The sequence below is a fragment of the Odocoileus virginianus genome, chromosome 28, assembly GCF_023699985.2.
Source record: "Odocoileus virginianus isolate 20LAN1187 ecotype Illinois chromosome 28, Ovbor_1.2, whole genome shotgun sequence".
NCBI classification, from domain to species: Eukaryota; Metazoa; Chordata; class Mammalia; order Artiodactyla; family Cervidae; genus Odocoileus; species Odocoileus virginianus.
Window position 1 is genome coordinate 10,003,924 of NC_069701.1, and position 17,676 is coordinate 10,021,599.

General features: G+C 39.1%; 1 protein-coding gene across 26 annotated transcripts in view; it reads left to right on the top strand.

Annotated features, from left to right (window-relative positions):
• The window catches only part of DLG2 (discs large MAGUK scaffold protein 2), a 2,233,668-nt gene that overhangs the window by 1,551,121 nt on the left and 664,871 nt on the right, over window positions 1-17,676 (top strand). For all 26 annotated transcript variants that reach the window (XM_070457186.1, XM_070457179.1, XM_070457180.1 and 23 more), the window contains one exon: window positions 15,435-15,604. In XM_070457186.1, coding sequence (XP_070313287.1) covers window positions 15,435-15,604 — 170 coding nt within the window. The remainder of the gene's footprint in view (window positions 1-15,434; window positions 15,605-17,676) is intronic.

Here is a 17,676-nt window from a genome sequence, read left to right on the forward strand (position 1 = left end):
TTGATGTCTTATGTAACAGAAAAAAATTTACATATATATATGATTTTTATTTCCTATGCATTTATATTTCAAATAATTATGTTACAGTGATCCATATAAGATGTTCTAACATAAAATACATTAAGGTAGAACTCTATGGGAGTAAAATGAAAACATAAGGAAAAAAAAGAAATAATATAAAATGTCTAACTGCTCAAAAATATCTTAATTTATATCTTAAATTGGTAATCATGGATTTCAAATCGATTGATACTTACATTTTAGTATATACATTTGAAATAAGGATGTGACAGTTAAAAAATAACATTTTACAATTCACAATAGGCCAAAAAATCATATCTTCTGTTACTATTTAAACTTATGAGGGAAAAAAATTAGAGGTCAACTTAAAGCATACAAAACAAAGATTAGTTTTGTTTTTTCCCCCTACTTCTGTTTTGTAAGCATGAAGATCAATACCTTGGAGAAAAACTAAAATGATAATTTAAAAAGGACTGAGCAGAGTGGTAGGAAGGAAAGCAGAAAAGTCACAGATGCTCGGAGAAAGAGGGCTTCAAGGAGGAGGTGAGCTGTCAGCCTTAACACTGTTGAGAGATACCTAGGATGAGGACTAAACAGGTGGCCTTGGATTTGGCCAAAACTGGATTATTGGTGAGTTTAGTAGGAACATTTTCTGTGCTTTTCTTAGTGGGGCCGTTGTGAGGGGACTCCTATTAGAATGAGACAAAGAGAGGTTAGGGAAGAAGAAGTAAGAGAGTATTTGTAAACAGTCCTTTGTTCATAAACTTGGTCTGGGAAAGGGAAAGAGGACGTAGCCAAGGGGAGATACCAGGTCGATGGAAGGCTTTTCAAATAAGAGGCGATAACAAAGTATGTTTGAATGCTCAGAGAATGGGTTAACTGAAGAGACTGGGTTTGCCGATGCATGATGTAAAGAGATTAAATGATTAAATGAGGTCTTTAGGAAAATTTGAATGGATGGGTCTTGGTGTCAGAAGACACACTTCCTCCACTGTAATAGGAAAAGAGACACAGTGTGGGTCTCCATGTAGTCAGGTAGGTAGGTGCTGGAAGTGATATAGAAGAAGAGGGGTTTGGAGCCTGTCACTGCAGAATGAAGGACAGCAAACTGACCAGGGTGTTTGGAGATCCTGAATTTACAGTGAGTTTTGCCATTTGTGGCGGCTCGGACAGAGAATCCGCCTGCCCTGCAGGAGACCCAGGTTCAGTGCCTGGATTGGGAAGATCCACTGGAGAAGGGAATGGCAGCCCACTCCAGTACTCTTACCTTGGCAATCCCACGGACGCAGAAGCCTGGCAGGCTACAGTCCGTGGGTTTGCAGAGAGATGGCGTGACTGAGTGACTAATAGTCAGGGCTCAGCTGCTCTGGAAGAAGCAGTGAGGAAGATGGAGAGGTGGGTTCAGTCAGGGCTGAGGTTTCGCAGACGGTTCTCACAGAAGGGCTAGGTGACACCAGCGTGGAAAGGAGTGATGAGTGGCAAGAAAACAGGAGCATTTAAGACCAATGGATAAATTTTATCTAAGAGATAATATTTATCTCTTCTCTGCGGTGTGAATGTGAGTAAGTTACTTATCTAATCCTCAGTTTTTCCATTTAAAAATGTTGAGTATCTGTCCAGCGTAGTGTTAGGCTTTCAGTACAAAACAATATATTGTTGGGGTGTTATATAAACAGTTATTATTCCCAGACACCACTACCTTGGTTGTCGTAGGAGTCCTAGGAAATGTGTGGTTTTACTTTTGGAACTCTTTCTGATCCCCTGTATCTTCTGGAAGCTTCTTGCCTCTCTGCCCTGACACGCATGGCTTTTTCTAATAAGTTCTTCCAATAAATTGCCCCTCAGAGCAGCCCCTCTTTACCCATGCTGTAAAACGAAGCTCCTTAGTCCACCTGGACAGGTATGCATAATGTGTGGATGACTGACAGCAGTGGGTATGTATGTATTTTGAAAGAGAAATTTATTAACTCAAATAAAACCCATTTACTGAAAGCAAGAAGATAATTTTAGCAAAAGTGCCCTTCATGATGCCCCTAATTCTCCAGGCTACCTTCCCTAGGTCTCTGAATTTTACTTCTGTATCTGGGAAAAATCTGTAAAGGACTGAGCATACCACTTACAAATACCAGTTCAACCATTAAATTGGGGAGCTCTGGTTCTAGTTTTATGAAATCACAAAGCATCACCCATAATTTCAAAATGTGTCATGAGTTTTCCACCCAAAATTAATTTGAATTTATGAAATGTGATTTAGCTTAGGAAAAGATAAGGGATGTGGATACTATGAAATCACACAAACAATAACAACTGATTTATGGTAGCTCAGAAAAAGGTCAGGAAACAACTTCACTAATCATCTACCCTCAAAAATTAGTATCTCCAGGCAATTTAGCATTTTCTGCTATTTAGAGACTTGCTCACAGTTTTTGCCAGTGCTAAGTAATTCCAGTAATTGTGGGTTTGGATTTAAGCAGGTCTTAAAGCTAGAGCTGTCAGAGTTCAAATTTGAGCAAACTGGATATACTTCATTGTGGAAAAACCAAATTCAAACTAGGTAGAACTACAATTCATTCATGCATTCATTTGGTATTCAACTATTTATTGAGTTCCTTTTATGGGGTTTGCACTGTCCCAGGCGCTAAGCATAAAATGGTCAACAAGGCAGGCAGGATTTCTGCTCTAAGGAACTTATATTTTTGTCTATTGAGCAGAAGATAAATATACAAAATATCATAAGCCATAAATGTTATGGATAAAAATAAAACAGAGAAATGTACATGAGTGACTAGTGCTACTGTTATGCTGAGTGATCAAGGAGGGTCTCTCTAATGAAATGGCCTTTAAGGGAAGATCTCAATGACTAAAAGAATCTGGCCAAGCAACAGTAAGGACAAGGCTTTCAAAGCTGAGGGAGCAGTAAGTACAAGCGCTCTAAGGCAGGACTGAACTACGCACGTTCTAGAAACTAAAGTAGGGCCAATGTAACTGGCATGAAGGGGGTGAAGATGAGCGTGGTAGAAGATGAGAGCACAGGAGGAAATGAGAACCAGGGCTTTATGAGGCAGGTGAGGGGCTTGGGTTTTATCTTACATGATACAGGAAGAGCTTGAAGGGCTTAAGCAAGGGTTGAATGACACCATCTGATTTAAATTTTGAAATTATGTACTCTGACTTCCATGTAGAGAATGTACTGTGGAGAAGAGGAGGAGAAACAGTAAGTCAGTGCATCCAGGTAGAAGTGCTGGTGACTTGGACTGCGTGGTGGTAGCAGAAATGGAAAGAAATTGATGGATTGGGATGTATTGTGGAGTTAGAAGTAACTGATGTTGCTGATGGAATGGATATGGAAGTTGAGGAAACTAAAGGAATATGGAAAACTACGTGGGTAGTTCTTTTTGCATGAAAAGCTGTGTTAACCTCTGGGGATAGAAGAGAGAAAATTAGAGATAAGATTTCTACATTCATAAAGCTCTATTCTAGTGAAGAAAGTGAAAGTGAAGTTGCTCAGTCACGTCCGACTCTCTGCGATCCCACAGACTGTAACCTCCTAGGCTCCTCCGTCCATGGGATTTTCCGGGCAAGAATACTGGAGTGGATTGCCATTTCCTTCTCCAGAGGATCTTCCCAACCCAGGGATCAAACCCAGGTCTCCTGAGTTGTAGGCAGACACCTTACCATCTGAGAAATATAATAAATAAGAAAAGAAATGAATTGCATTACACAGGTATCTTATTTGTTATTGACTTTGTACAGATGCTGAAATTGTTTTCTTGTAACGACTAATGAATTTACTAACTGTGAAATATAATATTTATCACTTTAAGAATCTTTAAAGATGTTGAAATTTTTCACCTATCTAAATACTTCATACATGTCATAAGCTATTGAAATCACTTGCTATCAAATAATGTATATTTGCTCTACATGAGTAAAATCACACAGACTATCAACTGGCTCAGAAGAGAGTGCACATTTCCAATGGGGGGTGTGGGACATGGAGGCACACGCCTTATATACATAGTAAGTGATGAGCATTTCAAAATAAGAGGCAAGATTGCAAGCAGCTTGCCACAAGGTACACTTGAATTCTGGTTTATGGTTCAATTCTTGCTATGAGAATTGAGTTCCAAGAATTAAAATTAATAATAAAATCTTGAAATTAACACCTAAACTCTTAAGATGAAAGATGTGTTTAAACTAGAACTAGTCTTACATGTAAGTGATAAAGGCTGCTGTGGTTTGGGATCTTGTCAATCTCTCCCTCCCCACCTCTTACATCTGGGGCCATCAGTATCTTTCTCATTGACCACTGTGCCTACACACTACCTGGTGCTCTGTAGTAGGTGCTCAATAAATATTGTTGACTTTGTGTATGCAACTATATCTTTCAATTAATATTTGAGATCTTATCTTTGGTGATTAATTGTTGTTTAAACTTTCTCTTCTCACAGATGTTCTGTTTATTTATTTAAGACAAATATGCCTGTGAATGACAGCCTTAGGTTGACTAAATTTGAATTGTTTATACTGAAGAAATAAGAGAACAGGAGAAAACACAAAATTCTCATGGGATAAAGTCACTGGAGGGAAAGTATGGATACTGGCTACATAGGTGTCATCATCAGCTTCCCCACTTCTACAATTCATTCATTTGTTTATTAGACATATACTCAATCTCTGTGCCTGGTGCCTTAGCCACTAAAACTGCAAAAATGAATAAAATAAGATTTCTCCCCTCAAGTGATTCATAGATAAACATTTAAACAAAATATTTCCTTTTTCCTCCCTTCCCGCATCCAATCCATCAGTATGTCCAGTAGATTCTAACTAACCTTCTTCTCTGTCCCTTTTTCTCTATCCTGATTGCCACTGGTCTAATACAGGCTGCTGTATCTTTTATCAGGATTACATAATAGCCTCTGACAACAATCCTTGCTTTCTTTTGCCCTAACCCCAAATCTAACTGTCTGCATATCTCTACACTGTACCTGGAGCATTCTTTCTAAAACATTATTCTAGCTTTAAGTACTGCGAAGGCTTTCCTTTGTCTTTATGTTCAAGTCCAGTTCCTTAACATGCTTTACAAGGGTCTTCAGGACTTGATCTCTGCTCCTCGCCTCACCAGCCACTCATCTGTCCCTGGAACACTTTTCCCTGTCTTCACTCACCGGGCTGACTTCTATTTGACCTTCAGTTCTCAGTAACATCAGCTGCTCCAGGTTTTTCTTGGCCTTCCTAGTCCCAACAAAATCTTTCATTCGATGCTCCTGCAGCACCTATTGCCGTAGGAGTTACTGTGCTGAATTTTGCTAGTTTGTTTGACTATCTCCCCCTATTAAACTGTAAAGCTACCTCAGAATGGGCATTAGTCTTGAAAAATGAGTAAATTACAGGGAAATGTGGCATCTGGAGGTGGCTGTTCTAGGCAGGGGGAGAGGCCTGAGTCATGACTTGCATGGCGTTTGAAGAAGCTATAATGAAACAGTAAGAGACAGAAGAGATGGGGCTAGGGCGGTGAGTAGGAACCAGATGGTGAAAAGACTTATGTGTAATGTGAAGGTCTTAGCTTTATCAGAAAAGGTGTGTGAACTCAATCTGGGCTCTGTAGAGCTCTGCAAACAGTGCTAACCCTGTCCTTTATGTGAATTAGAGAAGAGACTTCAGCAGACACAACGGTCAGTGCTCGGGTTTGGAAGGCGGGCTTGTCCTCGATTTCTCTCAGTACTCACTAGCCCTTGCTCAATCATATGTGATGCCCTGACTCTGGGTTCCTCACCCTCTAGGGGGTCACAAACGAGGGCCTCCCAACAGCCTCTGCTGTGATTCCTTTCCCTCTTCATCACAGAAACCACAGAAACTCTGCCTTTGTTATTATACAAACAATTATAAACATACTTTGCGTCTCCTGAGTAAGATCTCATTTGTAGAAAAGGTTTGCTTAGATTTTTTTATTGGAGTATAGTTGATTTACAATGTTGTGTTAGTTTCAGGAATACAGCAAAGTGAATCAGTTATACATATATCCACTCTTTTTTAGATTCTTTTCCCATCTAGGCCCTTATAGAGTATTGAGAAGGGCTCCCCGTACAGTATATACAGGGATGTGCATTATATCCCTGTTCAGCTATACAATAGGTCCTTATTAGTTATCTGTTTTATAGACAGTAATGTGTATATGTCAATCCCAATCTTTCCATTTATCGTCCTCTCCCCCCAACTAAATATTTGAAATTCTGTAGGTAATGGAAAGCAAACAGAGGAATAAGGCAATCAGGGGTATTTTCAATAATACCATTTGAGCAAAAAATAAAAGTTGGAAGATAGATTTTAGTGGGCCAAAGTAGGAATAATAAGACTAGTTACAATTTTTTTTTTTCCTGAATCTATGTGATTGACAGGAAAAGCCACACTGGGATAAGTGGGTATAAAGGAAAAGTTTGAATCTAAAAAAACTATGTGATGGATTGGATGTGTGGCTGGGAGAGAAGGAGACTCCCCAGTTTTGGGTGATGGAATGATTTACGTTGATAAAATACATGATTGTAAAGTGTATAGTTGTCCATGGAGGGAGGATAAGGATAATTTGGCATTCCACTTCGAGTACATTCCAGACCAAGGGGGCAGGCTGAGTTGACCTTGAATTTAGATTTATAGAACACCCGAGCTAGAAAAGAATTGTAAAATAAGAGAATTCAGCTTAAACCGAGATAAGGAAAAAATGCCTTACTTAAATTGAAAGTGGCAGGTTTAGAATTTACCTCTGGTTTATAACTCACTATTTTTTCATCATACCATACTCTTTACTTGTGCTTCTCATCTTTTCACTGAAGTGTTCATCCATATTACAAAGCCAAATCAAATTAGACTGTGAAAATATAAAATTATCAGTTATATATATGCTGATCCATATCAATTTCTTAGATTGGAGTAGATCCTAGTAGAGGAAAATAAGAATCAAATCCAACATTTGAAAATGTGTTTTTAATGTATAGTACTTAATTTTAGGTTCTGCAGGGGTACCAGATCAATCTGTAGCATTTCAAGGGGAATCTATCATGCATTTGCTTTTCACACATTGTAGGCAGTGAGGACTTGAGTGATTAGGAAACATTTCATGAGGAGAACACGAGCTTGCCTGGAATGAGGCTGGTTCAAGTTGGGCATTTGGAAGGCAGAAAGTAACATGAAAGAAAATGCAAAGGCTGGAATGAGCTTGTTATATTTCAGGACACTGAGGATGTTTGGAACAGGAGTTTGAGAGCATAAGAGGCTAGAATGAGAGGCCCTTCAATGATGCTCATTCATTCTAAAGTGACAACTGTGTGGCAGACACCAGGATTACGAAGATAAATTAAACACAGCTTTGATTTTATATAGGTTAAGTAACTCAGTGAGTTTTGAGGGGAGAGGAAATAATGATAGGATTGCTTTAGGAAATTGAAACTGAGCTGGGCTTGCATGTGGGATATGTAAAAAGGGACTAGTTAACCCAGGATTGGGAAAGCCAGCTAGAAAGATACTGCCTTAATCCATATGGGAGGTACCAGGACCTCGTTTCTTGAAACTTGATGTGCCGTCCTGTCTTTGGACAGAGTATTAGGCTGCGTGGACTGAGTAATCGCCAGTCCTATGATCTCTTCTCTTCGAAATTCCTCCTTTGTGCCTCCTTTCCATATTGTACTAACCCAGTTACCTGGTTCAGGGTTTGTTACTGGACTCTGCTTTTCTGGGAAAGTGCTGAAAGACCAATCATTGACGCTGAAATAGCAGTTTCTTCCCCCTTGTGAAATCTTGTGATCTTTCCCAGATGACAGCTTCAGAGAGTCCTGCAAGCCTTTCCTATAAGGGAAATGAAGTGGCAAATGGAGAGAGAAAAACAGTATATACACTGTAGGGGATGGCTTCCGTGGATCATAAATTCACATTGCTCGCACCAAGATTTAGAGACAAGAGCAGGAGCCCTATTTCTTAAAATATAGAATGGGAGAGGCTATCAGTTGGCCTTTGCTGTAGGAAAAGAGTAGGAAAAAGTCTCACATAAAATAAGTGCTGGAAAATGGCTTACATACGCAGTCTCACGTGGTATAGCAGCTGTGGTCTCCTGGTCCATGTTCCCTTAGAAAGACTTCATTCCAAATAACAGAGCTGCAGCATTGAGGGAATGTGGTTCAGAATCAGAACTTCTAGCACTGTTGACTGGACTATATGAGACTGAGCAGTCCTGATCATTTTATTTATTCATTTATTTTTGGTTTGTTTTATTATTTGTGTTTTTATAACTTTGTATTTTATACTGGAGCATAGCCAATTAACAGTGTCATGATAGTTTCAGGTGGACAGCCAAGGGACTCAGCCATCCATATACATGTATTCATTCTGCCCCAAACTCCCCTCCCATCCAAGCTGCCACATAACATTGAGCAGTTGCCTGTGCTCTAAGTCCTGTTCATTTTAGAATGAACCACACAGTTACAGTTCAGTCACTCAGTCGTGTCTGACTCTTTGCGACCCCATGGACTGCAGCACACCAGGCTTCCCTGTCCATCACCAACTCCCGGAGCTTGCTCAAACTCATGTCCATTGAGTTGGTGATGCCATCCAACCATCTCATCCTCCACACACTAGTCAAAATTTTGAGTGGTGGTTATCAGAGTATGGTCCCAGACCAAAACACCAGCATCACCCAGAAACATTTTTCAGAGGTGAATCATCTCTCCTGCTCCAGACTTACTATATCAGAAACTTTCTGGGGGTAGAGCCTAGCAATCTATGATTTAATAAGCCATCCATGTAACTCTAACGCACACTAAAGTTTGAGGACCATTTCTAAATCTAGTTCTTTAGAAATCTAATTCTAAAATTGAGAACTAGATTTTGTTTAAGAACAAAATCTAAGTTTTGTTATTTGGCTTGGCTTTACTAATTCCTAGTATACTCCTTAATCCTACTGATGGTCAGCAGTTGAGATTGGTCCTTAAATAAGCCCTTAAATAGCTTTTTAACAAGCCAGAGAGATATGGATGGATGGTGCAGTGCATAAGTTTTGAGATGACCTACACAACTTACTGTCATTACAGATCTCTTTTAGCTTCAGTTTCTGTTGTAAAATGAAGGAAGCAATATCTACCTTTCAATGTTTCTGTTTAGATAAACGATATATGTTGTTATTTTAGTCACTAAGTCGTGTCTGACTCTCTTGTGACCCCACAGACTGCAGCCTGACAGGCTCCTTCTGTCCATGGGATTTCCCAGGCAAGAATACTGGAGCGGGTTGCCATTTCCTTATCCAGGGAATCTGGAGTAGGTAGCCTATCCCTTTTCCAGGGGAAATTCCCAACTCAGAAATCAAACCAGGTCTCCTGCATTGCAGGTGGATTCTTTACCAGCTGAGCTACTAGGAAAGCCTGGTACTTCTTTCCATAAATTTGCTTTAATCCCATCTTCTTGCAAATAAGCTTTTGCTGCTTTTCAGTCAATGTGAAAGAAAATGACCTCAATATGTAGCTTTCAAACTTCTATTTCTCAGGTTTAGATGGAACCTCTGAATCTCATAGTTTAAATTCCATATTCCCCAGAACAGGGACTGTCAGACTTGACAAGTGATCCATAATAAACTGTGTGAACCTGTCACTGCTCCTGCAACCCTGTGAATGTTCGGTAGAGAAAAAGGCCTGGTACATAATACTGTATTAACACACATCGATGCTTCCAAAGAATTAGCTCTTTTCCTTTCCTGGAAGACTGTTAAATTATGCTAATTTTTATTATTTTATTCTTAGTTTTAATGGACTAATAGCACCTAGGGAAGTCAATGAAATAATGAATTTTTAAGGTGAGAAGTTTCAACAAGGAGGAACCTTATGGTGGGACTTCAAATATACCCACTGAACTCACATGCATGTTCTTAGAGGACAAAGGCAGGCAGCTGCTGCTGCTGCTAAGTCGCTTCAGTCGTGTCCGACTCTGTGCGACCCCATAGACGGCAGCCCACCAGGCTCCTCTGTCCCTGGGATTCTCCAGGCAAGAACACTGGAGTGAGTTGCCATTTCCTTTTCCAATACATGCATACATGCTAAGTCGCTTCAGTCGTGTCTGACTCTATGCAACCCTATGGACAGCGGCCCACCAGGCTCCTCTGTCCACAGGATTCTCCCAGCAAGAATGCTGGAGTGGGCTGCCATTTCCTTCTCCAAAGGAAGGCAGCAAACACAATTAAGTAGATTTAGAAAAGATCATAACAATTTGAAGCCATTTGGGTCAACTTCTGTGTGTGTGTGTGTTGTGTTGTATTATCTTTCTTCTTCTCTGGCATGGTAATGCATCTGTCCTTTCTTAAATAAATTGTGGGTATTATTTGTTCTTAGCCTAGCTTACCCTACCTTTAGTGACTCTAGGAATAAAAGAGAAGTAAGGCATTTTTCCTACCTTGAGAGCTTTTCTGGTATCATTATAGTTCACATAAAAATCTATGCAGTTATTCTTTTTAAACAGAGTCTGATTTTTATAAATGATTGATTGATCTCTTTAGGCACAGACAGTATAATTCCCAGCTCATGTTTTCCATTTGATAGTGTATTGCCTCATTTCATTCAGCGCATTAAACATTGATTAGCTTTCTCCACGATGTGATCCTTTGGTCTGTAATTAATTCATCTATTTGACCAAGGAGAATAGGACTGAGTAGAGACAATAAAGAATAAGTTAATTAGCACCTCTCCCCATCTCAATAACCAGTGAGTTTCAAAATTAAGTTTCAGACCTGTGACCTAAAGCCTCCTTTTGAATCAAGCCTTGAGCAGGTCTGAGTGTGGCTGAATGTGGTTACAGGTGTGGGGTGGGGCAAGGACAGGGTAGCAGTGGTAGGGATTCTGCCAAGTTCTTTAGAAGCTTTTTCCAAGGCTACCATAAAGCTGAAGTTTGTATTAGAACAACTGACTGTTTCCTTGAATATAGAGGACATGGAAGTTGAAAGGGGAATCAATTTACACTCCATAAAACAAGATTTATTGAAAGCCTTATTTTACATTCCCCCCGCCCAAATCCCATCTTTGCATCTGTTCCTGTCTCCTTCATATAAAATTTTTAAAATGCTTTCAGTATCCTGACTGCAGCTCTCATCCTTTCTGTCCTATTAGTCTGTTTCTCCTCCAGTACAGTCTCTTCATATCCTTTCTTATGCTAATGGTTCTTGTCTCTTTCATAACTGTAACAGCTTACTACTTTTCAGGCACCATGCTCAATATTTCACATATATTGTTGAACCCCTGCAACAATTTTATTATCCCTGTTTTCACATGAAGAAACTGAGGCTTTGAGAGGTCAAGTGACTTACCCAAAGCCACACGTCATCTGAGTTCTAGAGGTGGGACAAGATCCCAGTCATATCTAGGTATAGCCAAGGTTTCCAGTCCAAGTTCTCAGATTCTCTGTGATGACGTATGTTCTTTATAGAACTTTTCAAAGAAACAAAACATAGAAATATGCCTTTTAAAGCATCCATGCTATCCAAATCCACAAAGAAACAGAGATGAAACTTTGTTATCTTTCCTTCCAGTATTTTTTAATACATAATAAAGAGATTTTTAAAAAATTGAACACAATCATTTGATGATCATTTTTTTTTAATTTTATTATTGGGGCATAATTGCTTTACAGTGTCATGTTAGTTTCCGCTCTACAACAAAGTGAATCAGCTGTGTGCATGCACACATTCCTTCCCTCTTGAGCCTCCCTCACACCCTACCCACATCCCGTCCCTTCAGGTCACCGCACGGCACTGTGCTGAGTTCCCTGTGCTATCCAGCCATTTCCGTCTAGCTATTTATTTTAGACATGGTAATGTTTACGTGTAGTGTGTAGTGTCATGGTAGTGTATATGTGTCAGTGCGACTCTGCCGATTTGTCCCCTCCTCCTCTTCCCCCATCTGTGCCACATGTCCATTCTCTACATCTGTGTCTCTATCCCTTCCTGGCAGATAGGTTCATAATGAATTAAAATTCTTTAAAAAATATATAAAAATCACGAATCTTATTCACAACTGAACATACTTTAATACCTATGAAAGAGGGTAGATATTACATATTATTTTAAATATCTTCAATGCAGAATAAATAATTTTTAAGTATTATTTGACTTTCAGTGATGCCATATCATATTTCAGAATATTTGTCTAGTGCAAATTTTAGATTAGATTTTGTCGACTTCTTAGTGATGAAATGTTCTTTTTGTTTCTAAGACATATTTACCAATAGCAAGGAAATGTACCAGAATATCCAAAGAAAATTATTAAAATTAATTTTTTTTTTAATCCTGGGCTCCTCTAGTGGCTCAGATGGTAAAGAATCTGCCTGTAATGTGGGAAACCCAAACCCATGTTCAACCCTGGGTTTGGAAGATCCCCTGGAGAAGGGAATGGCAATCCACTCCAGTATTCTTGCCTGCAGAATCCCATGGGCAGAGGAGTCTGGCAGGCTATAGTCCATGGGGTCACAAAGAGTTGGGTATGACTGAGCAACTAACACTTTCACTTTCTAATCCGTGAACAATATTCATCTATAAAAAGGATGTCGGCCTGGTGCACTGGGAAGACCCAGAGGGATCAGGTGGAGAGGGAGGTGGGAGGGGGGACTGGGATGGGGAATACATGTAAATCCATGGCTAATTCATATCAATGTATAACAAAAACTACTGTAATGATGTAAAGTAATTAGCCTCCAACTAATAAAAATTTAAAAAAAAAAAAAAAAAAAAAAAAAAAAAAAAGGATGTCGTAGACTTATATTTGAAATAGCAAGCACTGAAAGAGTGAAGTCATTGTCTATTTTAAAAATAGAGTTGACCGAAAAGTTGAGAGTTATATTTTATTTGGTGGAAATTTTTAGAGCTTAAGCCCAAAAGGCAGCATTTCAAGTAGCCCTGAGTGAACGGCTCTGAGGAGGCAGGGAGAGGAGTCAGGCTCTTTAGAAATGTGCAAGAGCCGGCAGGTAGCCTGAGCATCAAAAGTATTTTTGTGAATTAAAGGAAACCAGATATCTCAAGTTAAGGAATTTAGTGCTTTTCTATGTATGGGAAGATGCAAGAGTCAGGGATCACTGAAATCACTCCTTTCAAATGCTTCTCAGGCTATCTGGGGCCTGTATCATGTGTTTCCCACATCCTGAATTCCTCAGTGCTCGCCTCAGGGAGTGGCTGCAGCCTGATGGCTGCCAGATTGCAGGTATCCTTCCTTCCTGAGTGCCCCTAGGGCTCAGAAATGCACATGGAGGGCCTGAATCACTGACGACTGCGGCACACTTCTTTACTGACATGGCGAGAATACTGCATTTCTCACCGTCAACTTAATTGCACAAATAAAGTAGGGAGGAAATTTGTATGTAAATGACTTTCTAATACAATGGCTCAGTGATATGATAAAGGCTTCACATTTTACTGAAACAGAGTATTATTTGAGTTTGAAGCTAGTGATATATTTATATATTTCAAAGTGAATTCAAATGCTGCCTTTATTCACAGAGATTATCTACTGGTAGAGAAAGCAAATTCTAAATAGTCATGACCCTCTAGCCAAATGCTATTTCAAGTGACTGGGAGGAAGGAAAGTTGACTGACCTAGTTTGGCTTGATATTCTTTCTTTTTAATTTTAAGAATTTGAATGTAAACACCTCCCCTCACATTCCTTTTTTTTTTTTTTCCTCAAACAGTTAACCTTGAGTAACTTTGTATCAGCTTAAGCTCCAGAAAAAGACCTAACTGGATTGGAATCCTGTCGCTGTTGTCACCAACATTTACTGACATTGCCAGTAAAATTTCATTGGTGTAAAATGAGAACCAATGCTTCATAAATGGTTTGACTTAAATACAAGCAAATAAGTGAAGTGACAACAATGATATGATATGGCACATAGTAAACCCTTTAAATTTTTCAATTTCCATCCTGTTTACATTCAACAAATTCTGGAGCACATCTTGAACCCACCTATCAATAGCTGCAACTCTCCTGTGTATGATCTGTTACAGTTTAACATATGTCCATTTATTTATATGTTTGGTTACTCTCTTCACTAGGCATGTTATTCTCTTTTCATTGGAAACTAAAATTCAAAAAAGTTGAAGTGACTCGACCATGGTCACACAGCTGATACACAGCTGCGATGCAAATCCAAACCTCCTGACTGCTAGTCCGGTGTTTTTTTGGGGGGTTGTGTTTTTTTTTTGTTTTTTTTTTTTGGTTTTTTTTAGTGCACTAAAGCTGCCAACTTTGTCCACGTGTTTAGGAAAAAAAAAACATCTGATTTAGGCTGTGATTTCCTCACCCCAACATTTGACAATTAAGGATTCCACTGTATACAAAAGGAAAAAATTGAGTAGAGTTTGAATAGCTATAGCATCCAATTTTTTTTTTAATGTCAGTCACTCCCTTCTATGGAAAGCTATGTTTTAAGATATGATTAGTATGCTGAGCATAGGGTGATGGTAAACATTATGTTTTTGCATTATCATGAGATGACAAAATTACCCACTCTCAAAGGACCAGCTGCTGCAGGGTGACTGGCACCCGTGATGCCTACATTCTCAAAACTATTTTAACTGGTAGTTTTCCATGATTTTTTTTAGTCAGAGAAGAAATGTATGTGTAAACCTTTTAAAGCCATAGCATCTGTTATGATGAAAGGACACCCTGGAATCTTAGTGAGATTGTTCTAGCTCAAGAATTTGAAGCTAATTAAGATTCTTATTGAACCAAGAGTCCTGTAACTCACTTCCTCAAACAGACAGAAAAATTATGAACAAAAAAGGTAGGAAAATTCTTCCCATGCTTTTTATATAATATTTAGACTACATGTTATCATTTTAAATTGATGTGCACAACATACATGAAACTGTTCACTACATTAGATGTATATGTCCTAAAAGGAAAGAACAAATTTTGAAATAGGAAGACGTAAGATCATACCCAATCTCTAATCAAATTGCTCACAACTTTAGACAAAGAACTCAACCACTTGGAATAGCTCTCCTTTGTGTCACGTGGATAGTAGATCTTCCACAAGATTTTGGAAGAAATCCAGAAGTTAAGGATATTATAAATCAGCAAATTATGCACTGCTGGGGTGGGTGGGATGAACTGGGAAAATGGGATTGACCTATGTGACTACCCCATGTGGGATGTAGTCGCAATCAGAGTGGACTGGAGTTCAGGACAGTAGCGTGGTCAATGTTGGGAAGACTGGGAAGGCTGAGGGGTTCAAGGTTTTCTTGATTTCCTTCATATGAAGCATTTCTTCCAAATATAAATATGTTTAAATTGCCAATGTGCTTTGCTTCCCCACAGCTTCAGGTTAGATGGTCATAATATTCTTTCAGAAATTCTCTTGGACACTCCTGACTTTTACCCATCTTCATTTTTTTCAGGGTCAATGATTGTATCTTACGGGTGAATGAGGTGGATGTGTCAGAGGTTTCCCACAGTAAAGCGGTGGAAGCGCTCAAAGAAGCAGGGTCTATCGTTCGGCTGTACGTGCGTAGAAGACGACCCATTTTGGAGACTGTTGTGGAAATCAAACTGTTCAAAGGGCCTAAAGGTAATGAAACATGAACAACTCACAATAGGATACCAGTGACAAACTATTTGATTAAAGCTTATGTCATAACCCACCCACAATGTACTCTGTCCTTTTATTCTCTGACGTTCAGTGTTTACCAGGAGATTTGAAATCCAATGATGATGGAATTTTACAGAAAGTAAAAAAAAGCCAATACTGTAACTATGAACTCAGAGAAGTAAGCAATAGATTTCTAAAGAAATATTCTCATAAACAAAAACAACAAAAGCCATCTAAATTTTTCTATAAATTTTTAGCCTTATGAGATCATCCTGACTTAGCTGGCATGTTAATACTTTCTAACTTTTCAAATGTAAATGGTAATCTCCCTCCTTTAATAAAATAGTAATGTGAAAAGTAATAATTTGAATAGTCTATCCTGAAATAATTATTATGTTTTATGACACTTGTGATTTGTTTTGATTTGGTGATACTTTTACCCATTTTATTTAATAAGTACTACGTGGCATTTTATACTTGCAGTAGTCAAAATAAGTTAAAATTTATTTTTTTGAAATGTTCACAAAGCTCTTGAGGTAACTGCATTTACTTTGGGGAATCATATGGACAGTGAGAAGAATCATATGAATTTCTAAGAAGAAAACTTCGAGCTCTGCTCTTCAGAAATGATAACATTTAATATTAATAGTATTTCAGGTATTTTATAAAAATCTGTTAGCTTAAAAGTACTTAATTATTTTAAAAGATTGTGACTAGAGAGGCACTATAGTCTTTTAGTAAATTATTTCTCTTTCCCTTAAAATCTGTGTAATCTCTAACGCTATTATTTTTGTCATTGCTTAGTCTCTAATTGTGTCTGACTCTTTTGTAATTCCACAGTAGCCCACCAGGTTCCTTTTTCTATGGGATTTCCCAGGCAAGCATACTGGAGTGGGTTTCTATTTTCTTCTCCAGGGGATCTTCCCAACCCAGGGATCAAGCCCACATTTCTTGCATTGGCAGGCTGATTCTCTACCACTGAGCCGCCAAGGAAGCCCTCTAATGCTATATCTGATTTTTAAAAAAATAAGCATACTACCTTCTCTGGGAGGTACTAGTGGGTGGTATTTAAGATCTCAGACCCAAGAGTCAGGCAGGCTGGAGTTTAAAAGCCTAGCTCAGCCACTTACTAGCACAGTGACATTGGTTAGACCAGCCCCTCTTATTTTTAAATGGGGATTGTGATGGTAGCTTCCTGGCACTACCATAAAGGGGCCTCCCCTAGTGTCTCAGACAGTAAAGAATCTGCCTGCAATGCAGGAGACCCTGGTTTGATCTCTGGGTCTGGAAGATCCCCTGCAGAAAGAAATGGCTACCCACTGCAGTATTCTTGCCTGGAGAATTCCACAGACAGAGGAGCCTGGTGGGCCACAGTCCATGGGGTTGCAAAGAGTTGGACGCATCTGAGTGACTAACACTTGAACTTTTAATGGTAGCATCCCATTGGATTTATGAAAATTAAATATCTAATATCTGGAGAGTACAGAGCAGGAAAGCTTGCTGGTTGAGTGCAAACTCCAAAGTATCTAAGCTGGAACCCTGGCTTGGCAGTTCACTAGCCATTTGATCTTGGTCAACTTTCTTAACCTCTCTGAGCCTAATTTTCTTATCTACAAAATGCAGATAATACTAGCACTTGCCCCTTGAAATACTGTGAGGATTAAATGAGTCAATATACATTAATTGTTTAGAGTAGTACCTGGCACAAATTGACAACAAATATTCACTATATATATGTGAATGTGTGTGTGTATTAAGCGCTTAGTCATGCCTGATTCTTTGCGTGGACTGCATGCCCAGCAGGCTCCTGTATCCATGAGATGGATTTTCCAGGCAAAAATACTGGAGTAGGTAGCCGTTTCCTTCTCCAGGAGATCTTCCCAACGCAGGGATTGAACCAGTCTCCTGCATGCCAGGCAGATTCTTTACCCACTGAGCTACCAGGGAAGCCACATATATGTCATTTGTAGTTTGCTACATATGGTTTCAGCCTTGACAGTTGTTTGGTAATCTAATAAAAGAACCCAATTGCCTCATGTGTTAAATCCAAA